General features: G+C 42.3%; 3 protein-coding genes across 5 annotated transcripts in view; 2 read left to right on the forward strand and 1 right to left on the reverse strand.

Moving 5' to 3' along the window:
* Positions 1-817: 817 nt before the first annotated feature.
* On the forward strand, positions 818-5784 carry LOC121553646 (homeobox protein prophet of Pit-1-like). The gene is made up of 3 exons (XM_041866926.2): positions 818-883; positions 4366-4589; positions 4801-5784. The coding sequence occupies exons 2-3, from the start codon at positions 4404-4406 to the stop codon at positions 5197-5199; spliced, it is 585 nt and encodes a 194-aa protein (XP_041722860.1). The 5' UTR covers positions 818-883; positions 4366-4403; the 3' UTR covers positions 5200-5784.
* A 1318-nt stretch (positions 5785-7102) lies between these two features.
* On the reverse strand, positions 7103-10358 carry LOC121553350 (multiple coagulation factor deficiency protein 2 homolog). 2 transcript variants are annotated; one of them, XM_041866390.2, is made up of 4 exons: positions 10255-10358; positions 9553-9736; positions 9016-9175; positions 7103-8900 (listed from the first exon to the last, which is right to left on the reverse strand). In XM_041866390.2, the coding sequence occupies exons 2-4, from the start codon at positions 9717-9719 to the stop codon at positions 8769-8771; spliced, it is 459 nt and encodes a 152-aa protein (XP_041722324.1). In that variant the 5' UTR covers positions 9720-9736; positions 10255-10358; the 3' UTR covers positions 7103-8768. The 2 variants fall into 2 exon arrangements, with proteins under 2 accessions (XP_041722324.1, XP_041722325.1); XM_041866391.2 differs by having other exon boundaries at positions 9553-9741; positions 10255-10347.
* Positions 10359-11998: 1640 nt separating this feature from the next.
* ttc7a (tetratricopeptide repeat domain 7A) overlaps positions 11999-23236 on the forward strand; it is a 42474-nt gene continuing 31236 nt past the window's right edge. For both annotated transcript variants that reach the window (XM_041866496.2, XM_045211528.1), the window contains exons 1-9: positions 11999-12195; positions 16953-17116; positions 17326-17494; positions 20003-20133; positions 20234-20358; positions 20741-20819; positions 21016-21185; positions 22099-22162; positions 22521-22658. In XM_041866496.2, coding sequence (XP_041722430.2) covers positions 12063-12195; positions 16953-17116; positions 17326-17494; positions 20003-20133; positions 20234-20358; positions 20741-20819; positions 21016-21185; positions 22099-22162; positions 22521-22658 — 1173 coding nt within the window. In that variant the 5' untranslated portion in view covers positions 11999-12062. The remainder of the gene's footprint in view (positions 12196-16952; positions 17117-17325; positions 17495-20002; positions 20134-20233; positions 20359-20740; positions 20820-21015; positions 21186-22098; positions 22163-22520; positions 22659-23236) is intronic.

Raw genomic sequence — 23236 nt, forward strand, 5'->3', positions numbered from 1 at the left:
CTGGTTGAATCAACGTTGTTACACCTAATTTCAACGCAGAAAATCTATGTGACGATGTTGAATCAACCTGGAAAATTGATTGGATTTGCAAAAAGTCCTCAACATAAGGGAATTTAGTCTTTTTTTCACCCAACTTTGAACCTAAATACAATTACATGGGATTTTTTATATTTTTTATTCACATTAGTTGACAACTCAATCAAATGTAAATCAAAACTAGACATTGAACTGACGTCTGTGTCCAGTGGGATGTGTAAAGTAAACCACCACTGGGGATCTGGGTTAAGAATGTCCCCTCAACAATGTGACTATGTGACCTGTAACCCACCAGAGAGCCCCAGAAGACTTTGAGTCCCCATTGACACCATGGGTGAGAAAAGACAAAGATGGCTTTATAAACTATTGAATGAATGTTAACAACAGCAATATGCTGTTAAAAGATGAATATGCATAACACTGTAGTGGAGTGTTCTCTCTCTTTGCTTTGCTTTCTCTTTCTCTTCTCCCTCACATATACAGTAATGACAGTCACTCAATTAGCCATGTCAGCTAACAATTATTTGATTAGTAGTTAGTCTAGCCAGCTATCTAAACTTGTAGTAATCATGGCCGAATATCGACCGGGCATGCAGCCCGCGAGGTGGGGGGGCTCCCCAACTAAATCTCGCTTAGGGCCCCCAAAAGGCTAGGGCCGGCCATGCAAACACACACACACCTACACGGGCATGCACACACATATGGGTACACACACGCGCATGCACGCACACAAGAGCAGGCAGGATAGGGGGGAGTTGGGTTACATTCCTTCCATCGGGGCTGCGATTCTGCCAGCCAGGTCACCCCCAGTTCAGTCCCAGGAAACTGTGAGGAAAGAATTACCTCTGTGAGTACATACTGGACAACCACAAAACAGCCTGGTTGTGTATACATGTGTGTGTATCTTCTGTGTGAACATGTGTGCCAGTGTATATTTGTTTCAGCATGTGCACCAGCATGTGTATGTGTGTGTGTTTGACCCGAGCAGGTAGAGGTCTTGTGGGTTTGGTCCAGAGCTTCATCTCCTCGTCCCAGTGGTATCTGGGTCCAACTCAGGATTCCACAATTTATTGGAAATTCCCAGAGTGCCTTGGGGTATTGTGGCCACTTTGCACTGTGGGTGAAGACCAGTGGTGGAAAAAGTACTCAATTGTCATACTTGAGTAAAAGCAAAGATACCTTAATAGAAAATGACTCAAGTAAAAGTGAAAGTCACCCAGTAAAATACTACTTGAGTAAAAGTCTAAAAGTATTTGGTTTTAAATATACTTAAGTATCAAAAGTAAAAGTAAAAGTATAAACCATTTCCAATTCCTTATATTAAGCAAACCAGATGGCACGATTATGATGTTATTTTTTATTGACGGATAGCCAGGGGCACACTCCAACACAATAATTTACAAATGTGTTTAGTGAGTCCGCCAGATCAGAGGCAGTAGGGATGACCAGGGATGTTCTCTTGATAAGTGTGTGAATTTGACAATATTCCTGTCAAAATGTAACGAGTACTTTTGGGTGTCAGGGAAAATGTATGGAGTAAAAAGTACATAATTTTCTTTAGGAATGTAGTCAAGTAAAAGTAAAAGTTGGCAAAAATATAAATAGTAAAATACAGATACCCAAAAAAACTACTTAAGTAGTACTTTAAAGTATTTTTACTTAAGTACTTTACACCACTGGTGAAGACAGTTCAGCTGCCCAGACCCTGAGAGGCACCACAAGACACATCACACCAGCTGACCTGTGCACCCAGTCACAACCTATTTAGCATGACCATCTCACAATCTTTAAATAGGTATCACAAAGACAAATAGATAATGTTACAATAATACTAGTACTTCCCCATAAAAAATTGGAAGGACAGACAGGGAGGGAGGCAGGCTGGCCGACAGATAGATAGAAGCATAGATAGACAAATTGAGTGTGCTGGGATTTCTGGCTGAATCAGTTGTTTAGGCCAGTTGTTGGGAACAGGAGAGATGAATGTGGGATCTGTAGAGGAGTTGGCACAGACATGACGTGATGGTGAGAGGAGGCTCAGCCATCACTATGCCCTCAGAGACAACATATCACAAGGAATCAAATTAGGCCTGTTTACGTAAAGAGACATTTGAACAAGGAAAGGGACTTTGGCAAGACTAGATCTAAAAGCGTATTCAATCTAACATGTGTTTTTTGGGCAATTCAACAAGAGCTTTTCCATGTGGAAGCTGATCAGGTAGTCAGTGGGTTTCATAATCCGGGTTTCATCAGCAGTGAATAAAACCTCACAGGGTATTTTTTCAGTGAGGTTAAATTGACATTGCATTGCATGTCCACTAAGAGTTGCTGAATCTGCCTACATGCTCTCCTGTCATAACTTAGGTATATTTGGGACTCTGCCCAGTGTCCGCTCGTGTGAAAAGGCCATTCTTCTGCACTAGCCTACGCTGAGTTTAGCATCATGGGAATGACTGCCAACACTGTCATACCAGCTCAATTCCCATTAGAAAACATTTGAGTTTAACCAAATAAAACGAAAGGAAGGGAGTATGGTCAGTTGAGATAACATGTTGAAAGAAAGAAAGAAAGAAAGAAAGAAAGAAAGAAAGAAAGAAAGAAAGAAAGAAAGAAAGAAAGAAAGAAAGAAAGAAAGAAAGAAAGAAAGAAAGAAAGAAAGAAAGAAAGAAAGAAAGAGACGTAGCTATGAAATGAGAGGGGGTGACATTCTTACAGAGCAGTAAGTACTCCAACTGTGATTTTTTTCCTACAGCCTAATAAATCAGGATGAAAGAGGGCATGAGAGTGTGCTGGGGAGGGAGACTAATCTGTACGAAAGAGCACAGTCTCCCCAGCACACTCTCAAGGACAGACGCTGAAGGTTGTGTCGCCTCCTAGTGGACATAGGCACAATTGCAATTTCACTCAGCAAATGTCAATCAGTTTATGTTTTATATGTCCTACTTGCACTTCAGTAATATTGTAAAGTGAATGAATGCACACATCCTTTTTTGAAATCCAAGGTAGACTATGGTATAATGTTTGATTTTATATCAAGAATAAGCATGATAAATTAGGATACAGGATATACATTTTCAATGGAATCAATGCCATAGATAAGCATAATGCTTGAATTATTGTGACTCAGTGAGGATTTTGCCACTTTCAGTCTCCCTTGAGTAAATTCTGTAGCCCATGACCTTTTGTGACCTTACGTGACCTGAGAAGATTCTTGAGTAAAGCCATAGCCAGGTAAATGTAGAGGTGGGTGGGAATGGCATGTTTTGTCACGGCTAGACACGGTGGGAAAAGCAACAGGTAGCTAGCTCAATGTATGCCTAGCGTTCCTGACTGTAGCATCCCAGACCACACCTGTGAAGATGGCCCAGGTTAAGTCACCCGTGGATGGTGTCAAGAGTCAGCAGCAGTGTGCAGAGATGTACTCTGATATTACCACAGTCAGCTCCAGCGCAGGTCAGTCAAAAAAAATTTTTATGTCAAAATTCTATTGTATCAGTCAGAATTGTATGATGAAGTTACGTTATTAATAACAAATTATACATGGTTCATTTATATCTGCATGAACTAAATGTAAATATCATGAATTGATGCTGTAGTACAGGAAGTGTACTTACTGTGATCAAGATGTGGTTGTCCCACTGGCTATCCTAAATTGAATGCACCAATTTGTAAGTCGCTCTGGATAAGAGCGTCTGCTAAATGACTTAAATGTAAATGTGGTTAATAAGCGTTGTTTTCATTTAATATTTTATATGAAAATGGACTGAAAACTGTAAGTCCTTAACATTTCTAGACTTTGATGAAAATGATTGAGAAAGAATAACAAACAAAAATGTAAGAAATAAAATACTATTTTGGCCAGTTCCCTGTTCATTCTGGTTGTTCGCCATCCAGCGTAATGTGAACAGCCAGTCAACCATGTCAACCAATTTTCCAAATTAGTCACTGTTAGCTATTGTTAACTTAATCTTGTTCAAATCCCCATGTCTCTGGTATCTCTTTCTCACGAGATTGAATTTGGTCAGCAAAGCCTCGTGGCTATTAGGTTGCTCGAGGTTGATGGGAAAGATAAAGTCATGTAATCCGTATTTTTTAAAGAACATTCATCAGTGAAATGTGTCCTTACAAATTTGGGCGACTTCCTATGTGGTGAAAGTGAAACACAAGTTGGCCTATAGGCCTGACCAGCCTACCTCATGAAACGTGCACTAGAGAGTATAATCAAGAAACTCAGCCATCATTTACTGTTTAATTAAAGGCAGAGTGAATGCCTTTGCAGCATCAATTCAAAGTCCTCACCCACTCAACCTACCGTTATCCCGCCTACAGATGTGGGCAGCCCAGCCAGAAATGGCCCATTTGACAGTATGGCCCTAGGCCTCAGTAGGCGTGCGAGAGCCTACCCATCCCCAGCGCGCAGGCGCCATCGCACCACCTTCAGTCACAAGCAGCTGGACCAGCTGGAGATCGCGTTTGGACAGAACCACTACCCCGACATCTACTGCCGTGAGGAACTAGCGCGGCTCACCAAACTCAACGAGGCACGCATACAGGTCAGTGCGCCTAGTCCTATTTATCAGTCCACAGGGATTTCGTTAATTTTTTTATCCTTGGGGTAAAAGTTGATAATACTTGCGATGTCTAACTCAAACAGTTTTCATTTACAAATGAAAGGCCATGACATACTTATTATCCATTATCCTATAAAATTGTTAAATCTCAAATTCAACCCAGTTAAGACTGATTTCGTATTGTATTTGACAGGTATGGTTCCAAAATCGCCGTGCCAAATACCGCAGGCAGGAGCGTGCGTCTCAGAAGGTCTTGCCAATGGGCATGATGCCAGGGCACGGGGCACTGTTGGGCAGCATGTGTGTTCAGTCCACAGGGTTGATCCGTCAGTACTACCCTCACTCCCTGGCTCACCATATCCCCCGGTTCCCCTCTATGCTGCCCTCAGGTGGTTACTCCCACTCCCACCACCCAGGCTCAGCCAGCCAGTGTCCCTGCCCCACAGTCCCACCACAGCCACAACCCTCCCGCCAGCACGAGGAGTGGTACAGCCCGCTACAGAACATTGGAGCCCCACCCAGCAACCTGGCCACACCTGTGTTCTCCCTGACTTCCATGCCTGCTCTAGACCCTGGCTCTCACTGGAACTAAAGAAAGGGCAACTTCTATGTCGAGAGGTAGACAAGCTCTGATAGGCTGTGTTTCGAAGAACTAACAGTTATTCATTGCACCTTAGATTAGATTACATAATACAGATTTTTGTATCTATGCAGTGATAGCTAGCAACTAAAGAACATTAAGTATATAGAGAATAGTGAGAACGACAACTCTTTCACCCCTTGAATACCTGACATTGCATGTTTTCTGTGACAAGCAGATTGAAAGTTCAGGGTAGCCTAACTGAGAGAAAGACATTTGTGGGTAATCTTGAATTACCCATATAGATTGTCTGAAATATACACGATACAGCTTTCTCCTAACAATGCCTTTTGTATAAGTAGTGTGTATTGGGAGTGATTTGTTTGTTTATGTTGAAGTGATGCTAGAAAGTTTTTGTATAATTTCAACCAGTAGATTTGAAAGTAGCGCTCAGAAGTCAAAATGGGTCCCCGGAAATTGTGAACAATTGTGTACAACGTCATCCATTTCGTACAGTGCCTTCAAATCTACCGGCTGAAAGTATTCACACCCCTTGACTTTTTCCAAATGTTGTTGTGTTACAGCCTGAATTTGGAATGAATAAAATGTAGATTTTTTTGTCACTGGCCTACACACAATACCCCATAATGTCAAAGTGGAATTATGTTTTTAGAAATGTTTACAAATTAGTTCAAAATGAAAAGCTGAAATGTTTTGAGTCAACAAGTATTCAACCTCTTTGTTATAGCAAGCCTAAATAAGTTCAGGAGTAAGAATGCGCTTAACAAGTCACATAATGAGTTGCATGTACTCACTCTGTGTGTAATAACAGTGTTTAACATGATTTTTTTAATGACTACCTAATCTCTTTACCCCACACATACAATTATCTGTAAGGTCTCTCAGTCAAGCAGTGAATTTCAAACACAGATTCAACCACAAAGACCAGAGAGGTTTTCTAATGCCTTGCAAAGAGCATGGTCAAGTTATTAATTACACTTTGGATGGTGTATCAATACACCCCATCACTACAAAGATACAGGCGTCCTTCCTAACTCAGTTGCCGGAGAGGAAGGAAACCACTCAGGGATTTTACCATGAGGCCAGTGGTGACTTTAGAATTGTTACAGTTTAATTGCTGTGATAGGAGAAAACGAAGGATGGATCAACAACATTGTAGTTACTCCACAATACTAACCCAATTGAAAGAGTAAAAGGAAGGAAGCCTGTACAGCATAAAAAATATTCCAAAACATGCATTCTTCTCGCAACAAGCCACAAAAGTAATACTGCAAAAAATTTGGCAAAGCAATTAACTTTTTTTCCTGAATACAAAGTGTTATGTTTGGAGTACCACTCTCCATATTTTCAAGCATAGTGGTGGCTGCTTCATGTTATGGGTATGCTTGTAATCGTTAAGGGCTGTGGAGTTTTTCAGAATAAAAAATACATGGAATTGAGCTAAGCACAGTCAAAATCCTAGAGGAAAACCTGGTTCTGTCTGCTTTCCACCAGACACTGAGAGATGAATTCACCTTTCAGCAGCACAATAACCTAAAATACAATGCCAAATCTACACTGGAGTTGCTTATCAAGGAGACAGAGTATGTTCCTGAGTGGCCGAGTTACAGTTTTGACTTAAAGGGTACTTCGGGAATTTGGTAATGAGGCCCTTTATCTACTTCCCCAGAATCAGATGAACTCGTGGATACCATTTTTATCTCTGCGTGAGGTTTGAAGGAAGTTGCTAACTAGCGCTAGCGCAATGACTGGAAGTCTATGGGTATCTGCTAATTATCATAATCAAACATAACCTACACCTCAGACAGAGCTGCACTAACATGCACTCCAAAAGGCTACAGTATGTGAATGCCACTTTGAGACATATTCAACATAAAACTACATAAACAGAGAAGACAATATATTTGTTTATTACAGCATATTACAAAGACAACACAGTTGCATGTGTCTACTAATCTGTCATTTTATAGCTTTTAATAACACATTTCTATTCAAATAACCTGTATTCACTGAACAACCATCACTGAATGATAAAATTAGAACTATTTTGTAACAAATAAAGTTTCAGTATACATTTAGAAATATTATAAATGGGTTGAATATAGTCCTGTGCCTTATAGCATAAAGACCTGGTAACCTAATGATCTGTAACTGTTTGACAGCAATGCAGCTAATTTGGAAAGAATCAAGTGTAGTGTACCTACACATAACATCATCACTTCAATAGGCCGCTAACATTTATAGCAACATAACCCTGCATTCTACTTATAGCACATCTGTAAAATTAAGTTAACCCTTGAGTATTGCTATCACCCAGAGGTCTCACTGTGCTATACGTCAAGTGAATCCAGTGATGAAGAAATCACAATGTGCAGCACAACATCTCTTGTATGAAATTCAGATTCTGTTAATCTCAAGTACCAGTCCTGCTGTAAGCGGAATTGTGCGTTCAGGTAGGTAGGTAACAGACTATGTAAGGGATGTATGTGTGGATCAGCAGAAAAATTATTTGTGATTGCCTGTGTTTGACCAGAACCAGACCTGTACCAAGTGTGGCTTTTACGTTACCTGGGTCACATTCAGTACAAACAAATGGGAGAAAGCGTTTTGAAAACACGAATGAGCATACTTGTAGGACTAGCCTATGTATTACCGCCTCCATTTCAAAACACTGTCTTCCGTTTTGTTCCAACTGAAAGCAGCCCTGTTCAAGGCTTGTTTCTGTGTTCAGACAAATCCTTCAAACCTGCTTTGCCATTCCCACACTCACACATTTACTCTTTAGTACAGTATCCTGCATCCAGCCTGTAACATTATCACCATGAGTAATAGTACAAGAATAGTGCAGTAATACTAAAGGTCACTCTTAGAGTTAAGGACCACAGGCAGTTGTCGTTAATGGCCTAACTTGATTGGATGCATAAATATCAAAACCTTTGGTCCATAATCCTAGATTCTATACAGCAAAGCAGCGCTTAGGTAAATACCTTCTTAAGAATTTAATTCCAATATGACTGAACTAGTTTGTTGTTAGCATACAGTAGACACATTTGGCAGTTTGTAATAATTACAGTAATAATTGAATAATCTACTGTATATATCAGGGGTGGGCAAACCATTCAATCCGGCCCGCTGGAGGTTTAAGTAAAAACCTTTTATTTTAATTTTGTTTTTGAGGGGGGGGGATAAAAAACTCCAGGCCACACTTGAACGTCTAAAACTAGATAGAAAGTATGTGGAAATGATAATGGACCTATATATTTTCAAATTACTACCCTTTATCTTGCCCACAAATTTTGACAAGCAAATCGGTCAAATCAAATCTGTGTGGCCCTCCGTTGAATTTCAAAAATCCCGATGTGGCCCCCAAGCCAAATAGTTTTCCCACCTCTGGTATATATGCTGTCTGGATGGATGAAGGATAGCGATAACCCCACAGAGAGCGTGACACATTTACCTGGGGTCTGGCTCAGGTAAATTAAAGTGGTGTGGTTGAGAAAGTGGTGTGGTTGTGTGCAGTGCCCTGAGCCAGACCCCAGTAGTTAGGCAGCGTCTCTCCTCTACTCCAGGGACTTGGCAAACTCGGCGTAGTCTATGTACCCGTCGTTGTTTTTGTCATTGTCCCTCAGAACATCATCTATAAGGCTTATGAGGTCCTTCTCTTTCATAGGCTGACTATCCTCTCCTCTTTCCTGCAGAAAATGTGGAAACACATGCACGTGTATAGATGAATAAAGTGCATACAGTATGTGGCATCATTTTTTGATAATTTTATTTTTTATATTATGTTTTTCCTTTCACACATACCTCTTTGTGCACATGCGTGATGGCTGTGGCCAACTCCAGCCCATCCAGTAAGTTGTTGCCATCATAGTCATGCATCTTAAAGTAGTGTAACTGTAGCTCCTGCGGCGACATATCCGACTCCGGCTTGTCAATCACACCTTCCAGATGCTCCATGATGTGTCTTAGACAGAGGACATAGGAGAGACACTGCTCAGTGCATTAACCATGCATACAATGTCTGCCAAATGGTAGGTAAAGCTTGGAATAGAGCTAGCTAGCTAGCTAGCTAGCTAGACAGACAGACAGACAGACGTCAAGTTTAAGCAAACATAATTTGGTAGTATTGCAAACAAAATAGTATAGCAAACAAAAGTGTATTGTTTTACCCATTCATATTCATGTAGCCTGTTCATTAGACACAGAATGGTAGAAAATGCTCAGAAACCGAGAGAAAAAGTAAAGTACTATCTGTACTTGTCTAATAACAAACGTTTGCTTTTGTTCTGTTGCAAAGCATTTTGGAGCGGTGTATCCTTATGAACACGACCCTTTACTCACTCTCTGTCATGGACCATGTTCTTGTCCAGGTGCATGTTAGGACGGTGACTCTCCGGTGGGTGTTCTTGGGCTGCCTGCTCATGTGAACAAACAGACAGCAGAAAGCAGGACACCAGGAGTAGCCAGCCCCACACCACGCTCCTCCTGCCACTTACTCTTAACACCATTCTGGTATGTACAGTAACTACACTGACAGACAGAGACAGACAGAGAGTGAGTGAGAGTGAGCAAGGGACATAATTGAACAACAAAGTTAATCAATGCTGAATAATATGAGTTAATCAATGCTGAATAATATGAACAATGATTGCAAGCAAGGTGAAGGCACAGAACAGCCAGTGTCACTCGTCACTGAATGGCAAGAGCTTTCACTAGAAATAGGTGGTCCATCTATGAACCCATTTGTTAACTTTTGGAAACACATACATGGCAGAAGAATCAGAAGATTGATCAAATGGAATTGCATTATTTTCAGGCAATAATAGCCTCATTGTTTTCAGTGATATGTTATTCTATGTACAGTTTGGAACGAAATCTAGCTAGTGATGTTGGTGATAGACACATGGCTGGCTAAAGTTAATTATAATTGCGCCTAGTTGGTTTTCAAGACCATCAGTTAGTTTAGCAAGATCATTCATATGGTGATAACAAGACCACCATAATGGATCTTCAGCGATATGAATGATTCAAATTCATACTCACCAGCTGACAAACAGACGTGAAACCGTTCGTTTGTGAATTAACTATTTGTATTTTCTTCACCCTTTTTGGGCATTGCTGTGAGCCGTAGTCACCTTTCAACTCATGGACACGACAGCTAAATTCTGATTGGCTATCGGCATTTTGCGTCAGCGATTTGAAGGCGTGCAATTGCCTAATCCAGACACCTGTGCAAAACAGGAACGTGAATGTAATTGTTAACTGTGTGTTTCGTTGAATTTGAGAAGTGAAAACATCTGACAAGCAAATGTCAACATTTCATAGGGAAAATGAAGCCACCAAATCTATTTTCCGAAGATTTGAGGTTGGATTAGCTATACAAAATTGTCCTATGATAGTTTGTAGTCGTAGGGACTGCACTTGACCTAAACATTAGTTTGCTGTGTAGCAAGTCAAGTGCTCGAGCTGTCGTTTTCCAATGTTTTTGTGAAACACCGATTTAGCAGCCGTCCTGGGAAACTATGGCAGCTAAAATGTGTTCTATCACCAGGTCAAGGTATATTAAATCATGTATTGTATTTTTGACAAATGGGCGTTAAGATAATAGTTTGCCCCGCCCCTTTCTCCCGAATAAAGGCACGCGCAATTTACATTTTTGTCATTTAGCAGACGCTCTTATCCAGAGCGACTTACAGTTAGTGAGTGCATACATTTTTTCATACTGGCACCCCGTGGGAAACGAACCCACAACCCTGGCGTTGCAAGTGCCATGCTCTACCAACTGAGCTACAGGGGACTGTAGCAATTTAATGTATACATTTTTGTATTCAGCTTGTAACATGTAAAGTGTTACATTCTTTGTCAATGGATTTGCAACAGCTGTAACCCTCATAGTCACGCGTTACAATACAGTGCTGAATTGTCTGAACAGACCATATGGCAGGTGTAGGCCTAGTTACCTTTAGCCACAAAACCTGAAGTCGAGCGATGAAAATAGTTGACAATTGACCTTTAAATACAGTAGCCTACTTGGGCTTTATTGAGGGATTGGACATACACTGCGGCAAAATCCGGAATAATAATTTGCCACCTGTGTGTTTTAGAGCCACAGTTTGAACTTTACTGTTTTATCTATACACTGCGCTCTAGTAGGCTATTAGCGCTAATCCCAGGAATTGATCTAGTTAGGGAAAGTTTTTGAAGGGAAATCTAGAACGGTTATCTAGGACAAAAGGCACTTCAATACAAACAGTTTACAGCAGCCTATAGGCTAGCTAATGTGTTGCCTCTACCCTATTACAATGTAAAGTAAAGAAAATGTTTTACTTCTACAGGCATTGTTTTTTCGTAAAATATTTGGTGTGTAGGCCTATTGTATGCAAAATAAATACAAGCATAATAGAGTCGACTACAAGGAGTTATATATTGACTGGCTATAAAGCAATAATAAACTACTTAATTAAATAGATAGTTATTATGAAAAATAAACTAATCTGAATCTACAAAATATTTTAAAGCCCTCACACAATGGGTACACAAATCTCCCAATCTCATCCTCAAACTGAAGCACCTGTCCTACAGCAAACCTCTGAGTTTGTATACAACTCTTTAACAACATTGTTTTTTTCATTGTGCTAGTCCACATTGACTGATTGGTATTTAAGAATAAATGGGGGTTACATATTATTTTGACATGTCCACCCAAAATGTTTATGAGGAGGGACGGTAGGGCAGCGCACATGCTCATAGATGGCATGACACTTTTTTCATGATTTGTTTGTCAGTCCGCAGTTACTTCCCGGGTATCAGAGGAGTACGGTCACCGTGACAGATCGAGATCTAGAGCGGGCATGGCATCCAGCAGGCTCTCTTTCTCGCAATACCGTCTGGAAGCGGAGATCGACCGATACAGAGCAGAGTGCCAGTGGGACAAGATACCCTCTATCGTAGAACAACTCGTGGCCGCCCGATTTCACGAAGACGGTGAGTGATAACTACCTGTTGGAATCTGGTATAGGTTTCTTTTTTCTGAGTAAGTTTTTGTCACATGTCCATACAGGGATGGCAATAGTTCCGCATGAGTTGGACTTTGTACTCTGCAAGTAAGCTCAATGTCATGTGCCTACTCTGCAAACAATGAAAACTAACAGCTTTAGGCATGCCCAAACTGCAGTAGCTTACAGTTCGAACAACTATATCATCACCTTACACCTCTCAATGGACAATGTTTAAAACACAGATCATATTGTAATGAACATGTATGAACTGATTGTCACTATCACTGCCATTTGTCCTTTTTTGTATTATTTTGCATGTATTAAAACACACCACTCAAGCACATTCACCAGGAGTGCAGTGTGTATACTATATACTCAGCCTACTGTGTACTCAGTCTGAAGTGGGTAGCCAAAGGTAGTTACTTCCCTCACCTCACCTGGTTAAAGTAAACATGGGGTAAGGTGACATGGCTCACGACTTTGCTGCGTGTCACTGTTATTGTGTCAATAACCAAATCTTAAATGTCATTTGACCGGCCGGATGGAATGCCCACTGCCCACCTGAGACTGTTTTCACCATGCCTGCAGGTGTACAGAACTGCTAGAGTGTGTATAATTCAAGTCATCCCTAGCTGGTCTGCTGTTAAAGTCAGTCTTGATGTTGACAGTTTGCCCACAGTTTTGTCATTCTTGATTTTGTAACAACACTGACCCTATTTGTTGCAATTCAAGACAAGGGTGATCAGTCTCTGACCAGGAAGTTTTGGGATCAGGACAGTGTTGAAAATAATGTAGCTTTTATTCAGATGCCTTGTAGAGCAGGGGTGTCAAACTCATTTTAGCTCAGGGGCCACATGGAGGAAAATCTATTCCCAAGTGGGCCGGACCGGAAAAATCATGGTATATATAACTTAAAAACAACAACTTCAGATTTTATTTGTTTTAATACGATCAACATACAACATAAAGCTGGAGCCTGAGGACAGTGTGTCCAAAATAGTACAAGCACAACATCACTATTAATCATAAAACACGTCAAGTTTATTTGAAAATTCTAAAGAAAAAACACACAAACACACAATGCCTCAGTGATTAACATAACTGTTTCACAGATCACAGAACTATATCAGGGTGTCATTTCTCAGGCAGAAATGTAGATAAAAATAATGAAATCCTGTTCCCCAAACAAGTGCAAGAACCACAGAGTCAAGAATAGGTTAAATATACAAATAAAATAAAATCAATTAAAAACAATAGCACATCAACATAAAAACATATAAACATAAAGCTGGAGCCTGAGGACAGTGTCCAAAAGCACAACATCACTATTAATCATAAAACACCTCAAGTTATTTGAAAGTTCTGAGGACAAAGAACACACAAACACACAATGCCTCAGTGATTAACAGAACTGTTTCACAGATCACAGAACTATATCAGGGTGTCATTTCTCAGGCAGAAATGTAGATAAAAATAATGAAATCCTGTTCCCCAAACAAGTGCAAGAACCACAGTCAAGAATAGGTTAAATATACAAATAAAATAAAATCAATTAAAAACAATAGCACATCAACATAAATCTGAAAGCGTTGCTCAAACTCCCGTAACAGTCCCGTTATTTTATCTTTGAACCGCTTCATGTCTGCCACATGTTGGGTCGCGCACACATTTTTCAGACAGGGGAAGTGAGCTGCATCACCACCGGCAAGTTGCGTCTCCCACAATGACAGCTTCAACTTGAAAGAACGTATGCTGTCATAATACTGCGTGACAACTTTGTTGCGCCCTTGCAGCTGTTTGTTCAAGTTATTCAGGTGCTCTGTAACATCCACCATTACATTTTACATTTTAGTCATTTAGCAGACGCTCTTATCCAGAGCGACTTACAGGAGCAATTAGGGTTAAGTGCCTTGCTCAAGGGCACATCGACAGATTTTTCACCTAGTCGGCTCTGGGATTAGAACCAGCGACCTTTCGGTTACTGGCACTACGCTCTTAACCACTAAGCTACCTGCCACCATAAATGCAAGGTCCTGCATCCATTCTGCGGAATGAAATTCTAACACTGGTTTGCCCTTTTCTTCCATGAACTGTTCAATTTCTTCTCGTAAATCAAAGAAACGCCTCAGCACAGCACCTCGGCTTAACCATCTTACCTCAGTGTGGTATGGCAGGCCATAGATGTGGTCTTTCTCTCTGAGAAGGCTGTCAAACTGACGGTGATTCAGGCTTCTGGATCGGATGAAATTAACAGTTTGGATGACCACCTTCATGACGTTATCCATCTTTAATGACTTGCAACACAAAGCCTCCTGGTGCAAAATACAGTGAAAAGTCAAAAATCACGTCCTCCATTTGCAGATTGCACTTTCTCTCTGAACTTTGTCACAACGCCTGCTTTTTTCCCCGAACATTGAGGGCGCACCATCTGTAGCCAGGCTGACAGCGCGGGACCAGTCCACTCCGACCCTGTCCAGCGCGCGACGAGTGCGGTAAAAATATCAGCTGCTGTCGTTGTATCTGTCATCGGCACCAACTCCACGAACTCCTCGGTGACGGTCAATGTGTCATCAACTCCGCGGATGAAAATGGCCAGTTGTGCAACATCTGTAATGTCCGTGCTTTCATCAATTGCAACCGAAAACGCAATAAATGACTTTACTTTTTGCTTCAACTGGCTGTCCAAATCCACTGAAAGATCGGAAATCCTGTCTGCAACTGTGTTTCTTGTCAGGCTGATATTTGCAAAAAGCCTGCCGCTTTTCAGGGCACACAATCTCCGCTGCCTTCATCATGCATGTTTTTACAAATTCACCCTCACTAAATGGTTTTGAAGCCACTGCGATTTCATTAGCAATGAGGTAGCTAGCTTTCACTGCAGCGTCACTGATGTCTCGGCTGTGAGTAAACACAGACTGCTGTTTCTTCAGACCCGCCAACAGTTCATTCACCTTCTCTCATCTCCGCTGTCCTTGAAAGTTGTCATATTTGTCGGCATGAAGACTCATATAGTGGCGACAAAGGTTATATTCTTTCAGCACTGCAACATGCTCTGAACACACCAAACATACAGCTTTCCCATTCAATTCCGTGAATAAATAGGATGACCATTTTTCTTGGAACACTCTGCACTCTGCGTCCACTTTTCTCTTTTTTGACAGAGACATATTGGGGCAATGAGGGTGCCAAAGCACATAATGTTAAAAGTAGAAGCCGTAATAAATATCGCGGGCAAAACAAAGTAGCTCATTGGCTGCACGTGCTTGACCTACTTGCTCTGCCCCGGTATAAACAGTTTGCTTGCTTAACACAATTGCTATTGCGCCATCCAGTGGACGCAATTGGAACAGCAGTTTATTTTATTGAAAAATTGCAGCGCATTTTTATACTTTACAAAATTATTATTATTATTATTATTATTTATTTATTTTTTTTTAAATCATCTCGCGGGCCGGATTAAACCCGTTTGCGGGCCTGATTCGGCCCGCGGGCCGGACGTTTGACACCCCTGTGCTAGAGTGTGTATAATTCAAGTCATCCCTAGCTGGTCTGCTGTTAAAGTCAGTCTTGATGTTGACAGTTTGCCCACAGTTTTGTCATTCTTGATTTTGTAACAACACTGACCCTATTTGTTGCAATTCAAGACAAGGGTGATCAGTCTCTGACCAGGAAGTTTTGGGATCAGAACAGTGTTGAAAATAATGTAGCTTTTATTCAGATGCCTTGTAGAGGATTTGTTATTCTCCTGAAGAATTCATACAAGTTATGCACCACATGAACATGCCACATTGCGGTTATATTGTAGTTAATGTTTTATAGTGCATAATTATTTGTTTTATGTGTTTAGACACCATATACATATACATCACCAGGGTTGGGTGGGTTACTTTCTAAATGTAATCCGTTACTAGTTACCTGTCCAAAATTGTAATCAGTAACATAACTTTTGGATCACCCAACCTCAGTAACATAATCTGATAACTTCCCGTTACTTTTGGATTACTTTCCCCTTAAGAGGCATTAGAAGAAGACAAAAATTATCCATCAAACGCATTTGGTGTGTCATCATAGTAGTCTGACTTGTGGTCAGACCCGCTCAGGTGGAACAAACTTAAAATGTGGCCTTTTTTCAATGCTGAATTGAATGTCATTGAGAAAACAGAAAGGTGTCAATGTATTTTTTCACAAACATCCTTTGTGAATTCAAAAGTAATCCAAGAAGTAATCATCACATTTTTCAAAAGTATCTGTAATCTGATTACAATATTTGTACATGTAATCTGTTACTCCCGAACCCTGTACATCACATTATACATTCTCCAGCCCCTATCCTCCCTTTCAGTGATAAACCTTGACTGGGACAGTCTCATAAGCATGATGCGCTACAGTATGTCAGAGATGCCAGGACATAAACACCAGTCACAGACTTGGCGTCAGAACACGCCACCAGAGACGGGAGAGGAGTGAGAGAAGTGAGAGCTGGACCAAACATGGAGGCTCTAATCCAGAATGTGTAAACAAGTGACTTTTATTGCCATCCAGTGACTTCAGTTTTAGGCGCCCCTGGTGTTTTTTCTCCCTTCTCTCTGGGGCTTGTGGGAAATTATGCTATGGTGGACTGGGCTGGGTTTATTTTGTGTCCCAAAGCAGCTGACCCCTGACCCTGGACTCCCACTCTGCACTCAGCCCACCTACCCCTCCACTACTCTGAATTCTGTCCTATTTCCCTGTGCCCTCCTCCAGATGACTACGGGACGCTGTTATTGGCCGAGGCCCTGCTAGAGGAGAGTCTACAGGACAACCTGAGTTTGTTACGCAACGCTACGCCTTTGACGGACATCAATCAGCCCAAACTGTCCCGGTCCAAGGGCTACCTCAACTCCATCCTGAGCAGGGGGCGCCTGGGGGTTAGTCTGAGCATCTCCTCTCTGTGTCACCTCCCTCTACATCTTACTTCCTCCTATTCCACTTAGCTTTAAATCTTGTTAACTTGTCTCACCAAGTTTCCAATCAGTCTATTCTTTATATATGTACCTGTTTTCTCTGTCACCCTTCACTTAGTCTCTCGTAACAGCCTTCGTGTTGTGTCTCTCTATCTCTGTCTGTCCCCACACAGCCCAGGCACCTGAACGAGGCTCTTCTTCTGATGGCCAAAATACACTATGTCCAGGGCGATTACCGTGACGCCCAGGGCATGTGTGCAAGGGTGGGCATAGACGAGCTGACGGGGGACGAGCAGCCCATCTACCACCTGCGTCTGCTCGCAGAGGCCTTTGTCATCAAAGGTACCAATCCTTTCATAAGCAAATACTGGGTGGAATGAAATATGGAAAACACAATGTTTGACCTGTGTGGTATTTAGTTATGTACATTTTTTTTTGCAGACAGACTAAACATTCTGTGTTACCTGAAATGTTGGCCTGAATATGACCTATACCAGGGATGGGCAACTTTGATGGGGGTGGAGCCACAAAAAATCTGAACTCGTCATTATTTCTTAAGCAATAAGGCACCTCAGGGTTTGTGGTATATGGCCAATATACCACGGCTAAGGGCTGTTCTTAAGCGCGACGCAACGCGGAGTGCCTGGATACAGCCCTTAGCCGTGGTATATTGGCCATATACCACAAACCCTGAGGTGCCTTATTGCTATTATAAACTGGTTACCAACTTAAATTTGATCAGTAAAAATAAATGTTTTGTCATACCCGTGGTATACGGTCTGATATACCACGTCTGTCAGCCAATCAGCATTCAGGGCTCGACCCACCCTTTTTATAATACAAGTTTAGATAACTGGCCGCTAGACTAACTTACTAATCAAAAACATTTTTAGCTGACATGGGCAACAGTAAGTTGGGGGGGGGGGATTGATCCGAGGGCCTTCAAAATTGTGCGGCCCGCAGGCTGCCAGGCTGCCAGTTGCCCATCCCTGACCTATACTAAGATGGACATTCAATGCACCAAGTAAACAAATGACCAGGGCCAGTTTTCATAAAGCATCTGAGTAGGAGTGCTGATCTAGGATCAGGTCCCCCCCTGTCCATTCATTATAATCTAAATAGCAAAACTGATCCTAGATCAACACACCTACTATGAGACGCTTTATAAATACAAGCCCAGAGCTACAAATGATGATGATTTCTATCAGGTGTCCTCTGGTTTTAGTCTCCATCTGTACAGTGTAATGATTACATGGATCTCAAATATGATTTGCATACTGGCACTACTCACTCTCCGATGAACTAGACAAAGAGACAGCCAAAGCCTGCAGACTGGCACGTTTCCCTGAAAAACACTGAAGTTGAACAGCACTGTGCATAAATGTACTTAATGATCTATTTCCTAATCCCCATGGTAGGAGTTATTATAGGCCTGTGATGACAATAACCTTGTATGGGTTTAGAAGTCGCCCTTTCTAGGCTGTCTGAATACAATCATTAGAATGAAATGTGCCTGGGAAACCTCAGTACCTCAATACCCCAGGTATGTTTATATGAATGTAGTGAAACCTTTACTGACCAGTAAGATTGTCAAGTGTCTGCCGGCTGAGAGTACTTAGCACCTCTGAACAGCCGGCAGGTGGACCCTATAACAGACCGAACCGTCAGCAAGCGAACAAATGGCAAATGAACGGCCCCCCACTGTACAGACCGACAATCGGTCTGGTGAGTTTTCTCCTTTTAGGCTGTGAAAGAAAGGAAGCATTGACCACGTGTTAATTTACATGAGGGAGGACATTTGACTTGACACATTGCTATACATTGATTCACTTGCCAAAGGTATTGTTATGTGTGTGTCTTTGTGTGTGTTTGTGTGTGTTTGTTCTTCATCCCAAATCAGTTCCTGGTTTTAGACCTCTCTGGGAAGTGATTACAAAGAAAATGAGAACTTATTCAGAATTTAGTCTTAAGTAATGCAATAAAGCTGTCTCTAGGGAACCCACTATATATAGTTGGACTGGAACTGTTAGTTCTGTTAGGCAGAGTTTCCACATGCACACGCACACACACAGTGAAACAGAGGGAATTGTCTATTGTCACACACAACACACTGCTGGTCCATGTCTGGAAAATTGTGTTCGAGAAGCATCACTCATCATCATCATGAGATGCATTACATTCAAACAGTCATTGCTTCCTGGCCATTGACACATTTGACATCATCACAGTGTCTGCTGCATAGATTGAAGGGAAGAATTCATGAAGCAACCTTGTTGATGTCTATCATTGAATAAACCATAATGGACTATAAGTCATGTTAGTAGAATAATACTAGAGTCAAGCCTTAAGAAAGCGAAGATCTGATGGGAATCACTCAACTATGTAAAGGGTTTGACATTGCATAGTTTCTCAACATCCTTCCAAGGTTTCCATTATATTGTTTTGGGAATGTTATGAGATAGGAATATTTGTTAGATGAGGTCTTGTCTATTGGCAGCTGCTCCTTATTTGATTAAGGATGTCGTCTGGCCGTGTCCTCCCTGCAATCCTGGAGGTCTCCTCTCACTCTATTTATTTATTTATTTATTTATTTATTTATACCAATAACCATATTCCCCCTCCAGCCATCTATCCCAAGCTCATCCTCCCATACACTCATTGTCTCGAAATGATACATTTTCCATACTAAACAAGCTGGCGTCTTCCTACAAGCTACAGTGCTATTTGTTTTCAGTGTCAAATTAAAAAACCCAAAACCCAAATATTATTTATTTATTTCTCCCTCCCTCTGTATCTCTCTCTCCCCGTTCTCTCTCTCTCTCTCTCTCTCTCTCTCTCTCTCTCTCTCAGGTCTGTCCCTGGACCACCAGGCAGTGTCCGCTGCCTCCCGTCTCCGTCTGTCTGAGAGAGAGGAGGAATGTCTGTCCTGTTACCTGAGGGCCTGCGACACCGCTCTCGTTTACCTGCAAGAGCTCGATAAGGTGTGTCTGTGTGTTTTTGTATGATTCAATGATACAAAGCAGCACAAAACTACTTGGTGTATGTGTTTACCAACTGAAGTTGTTACTGTTGTGTTGGCAGACGGTGGTCACCCTTAGTTCTAAAGCAGCTAAGACCAGTTTGGCCCCTCCACCACTGGACATTGACCTGGGCTTCTTCCAGCAGGCGGCGCTACAGAGTGCATACCTGTGTCTGCTGCATAGGGGGTGAGTAAATGGTCCAGTAGAGCAGTCAAAGATGGTGGAGGCTTCGCCTCTTCCTCTCTGGAGCAGTGCATTGTGATTTCAGCAACAGCAAGTGGCACTTTTGTTTTTGACCAGTAGGTTTCAGTATTGCACCTCAGATAGGACAGAGTCATTGCTTGTAGTGGCACGATTTAGCTCCAGTGCTCCACTCATTTATACATAGATGGAGCAGCATGCTGTGCTGCTGGCACTGACTAACAAGGCCCTAGACACTGAATACCCTGTCCGTCTGTCTGTCCATCTGTTTGTCTGTCTGTCCGTCTGTCTGTCCGTCTGTTTGTCTGTCTGCATGTCTCTGTCTGAATGTCTGTCTTGTCTTTCTGTCTGTTTGTCTGTCTGCCAGTCACCTGGCCCAGGGAGCCCAACAGCTGCGCAGGGTCCTCAGGGTGGTGGAGTCTCGGGGCTCCCAGAGCTTCAGGAAGGTGAGGAGGGCTCACATTTTCACCTAGTTCGCAGGATGAGTCACGCAGGATGACTGTCTATATGTATTTAATCTTTACGGCCTGGAGGTTTTCCTGACCACGTGACTTGACTAAGTCAGGAAACTGTCCTGGCCCTAGTTATATCCTAGTTATGTTTTATGGCATCATATGGCATGTTAATTAATGTGTCTCATAGGCTGCAGCACGGAAGCTGGCTGAGGTGTTGCTGAGCTCGGTGAGTGAGGACAGCTACTGGGCCCCCATGTCCCTCCCACCCTCCGCCTGGCTGCAGAGAGAAGGGAACGCCGGCCCAAAGGATGCCATGTACCCCTCTTCCAAACCACCTCAATGCTACAGGACTGACAGGTCTGTACCTCTCCTCTCTTCTTCTTTTCCTTCCTCTCTCTCTCTCCCTCACTTTATCTCCTCTCTTTCTTTTCTATTCATGTGTAATTCCATTAATCCACTGATATTACTCAATCCCCTGATCATTTAGCTTTAGCACTGGCTTGAGAGATCAGCTCACGTTCCCCTACAGTGAGTTGTGTGTGACCCTACTGAACCGTTGAGCTTAAATAGTCCCAGAGCATCAATAAGACAGACCTCCCTAGAGGTCCAGACGTCCACTATTCTGGTCATACAAAACCCACACATGGAACATAACTTGATCTCACCACAGTCTGACTCGTATTGGCTAGGAGCTCTGTGGACTCATGTTGCCTTTGTCAAGCTTTAGAGGCTTTGTCAGGGACTTACCTTTGGCTGTTCCACCATATCGAATATAATATCTTATTGGTATGCGCTATCCTCAGAGGATATCAAATGCTGCACCCCAAACAACATGCATGAGTGAGAACACAAGAACAGAAATGATTCGTTGTCATGGGTTACTTCTTTAGAAGTGCCTTGATATTGTCTTGTAATTATATCTTTAGTCGGTACATCAGGGGCTCAGCCAGAGGGCAGTCAAGATAGAATAAGAGGGAGGGAGAGAGAGAGTGAGATGGTGAAAGTGATGGGTGGGAGGAATGGAAAAGGTGCCAGAGAAAAGAGAGGGACCAAGGAAGGTGGCAAACGTGTACACGCGTGTATGTTCGTACGTACACATGTGAGACACCCGAGAGAGCGGAGTGCTGTGATACTGTGGGGGTGGTCAGAGGGTTGTCTTACACCACCAGCAGGTGAAGTAGAAACAGGACACTCCCTGTGATCTAGCCACGGTATGGGGCTGTTGTGTGACGTGTCACTTCCTGCTCCTATCTCCTGTGTCTCCTCGCAGTGTCTTCTGTCCCCAGGACGTGGTTGAGGAGGCCGTGCTCCTGCTGCTCATCACAGAATCCATGGTGAGACAGCCCTCCCCCTCCCTCTCTCCCTCTCTCTCCCTCACCCCTCTCTCTTTCTGTTTTTACACACTTTTCCTGTCTCCGAGGCCATATATATTACAGAAATGTATTTGCTTACTTTGACATTTGTTGATTGGACATTCTTGTGGGATATTTTTGTGCCCTCTCCTTCATCTACAATGTATGTAGATTCTACATTGATCTCAAAAAAGCTTGACAGGTGTAAGGCTAGCTTTCACTTGTCCCGTCAATACAGGGAAAGGAAAGGATAGCAGCAGATTAAAAGCCACTTCATAGGCCTACTATTGCAACAGCCTTGTGTTGAATCTGATCCTAAATCTGTAATCTCCCCCTATAGGCTAGCGGAGATGCAGTCATCAGCCGAGCGCCGGACCATAAGGAGGTGCGGGAAACCAGTCTGCAGGACGCCACCTCTGTCTACGACCTGCTGAGCATCGGCATGGCCAGGAGGGGGCAGTATGCCATCCTGTCCGAGGTGAGCCTGCCTCGAAAACACTGGAGGCTAAAGGGAGGATAGGAGATACTTCAACCTAACTAGCTACACTGTGTGAAGGGAAAGACTTGCCTGACAACTTTGTAATGACCTTGTTGTGTCATATACTTTCAAGCATAGTTGGGTGCTCTCTCTCTCTCTTTCTTTCTTTCTTTCTTTCTTTCTTTCTTTCTTTCTTTCTTTCTTTCTTTCTTTCTTTCTTTCTTTCTTTCTTTCTTTCTTTCTTTCTTTCTTTCTTTCTTTCTTTCTTTCTTTCTCTTTCTTTCTCACTTATTCTCTCTCTGTCTCTCTGGCTTACCCAGTCTTCTCTCTATTTACATTCAGGTTGGCAGCATTTTTCTCCAGGTGAATGAGAGTGAGCACTGCCAAACAGGTGAACCCTCTCACGTGTGGGGCCATGCAGGGTGCCACTAGGCTAGCTAACAATAGACGCTGGTTATGTCTTTCTGCCTGGCTAACATCATTCCTCTCATAGGTGTCACGGTGTGGGCAGCTAGTTAGAGCTCTTTAAATAAACCTCAAACCCTCAACCTTCAACCTCACCCTCATTTTTTATTTAT

Source organism: Coregonus clupeaformis, chromosome 37, assembly GCF_020615455.1.
Source record: "Coregonus clupeaformis isolate EN_2021a chromosome 37, ASM2061545v1, whole genome shotgun sequence".
Lineage (NCBI taxonomy): Eukaryota > Metazoa > Chordata > Actinopteri > Salmoniformes > Salmonidae > Coregonus > Coregonus clupeaformis.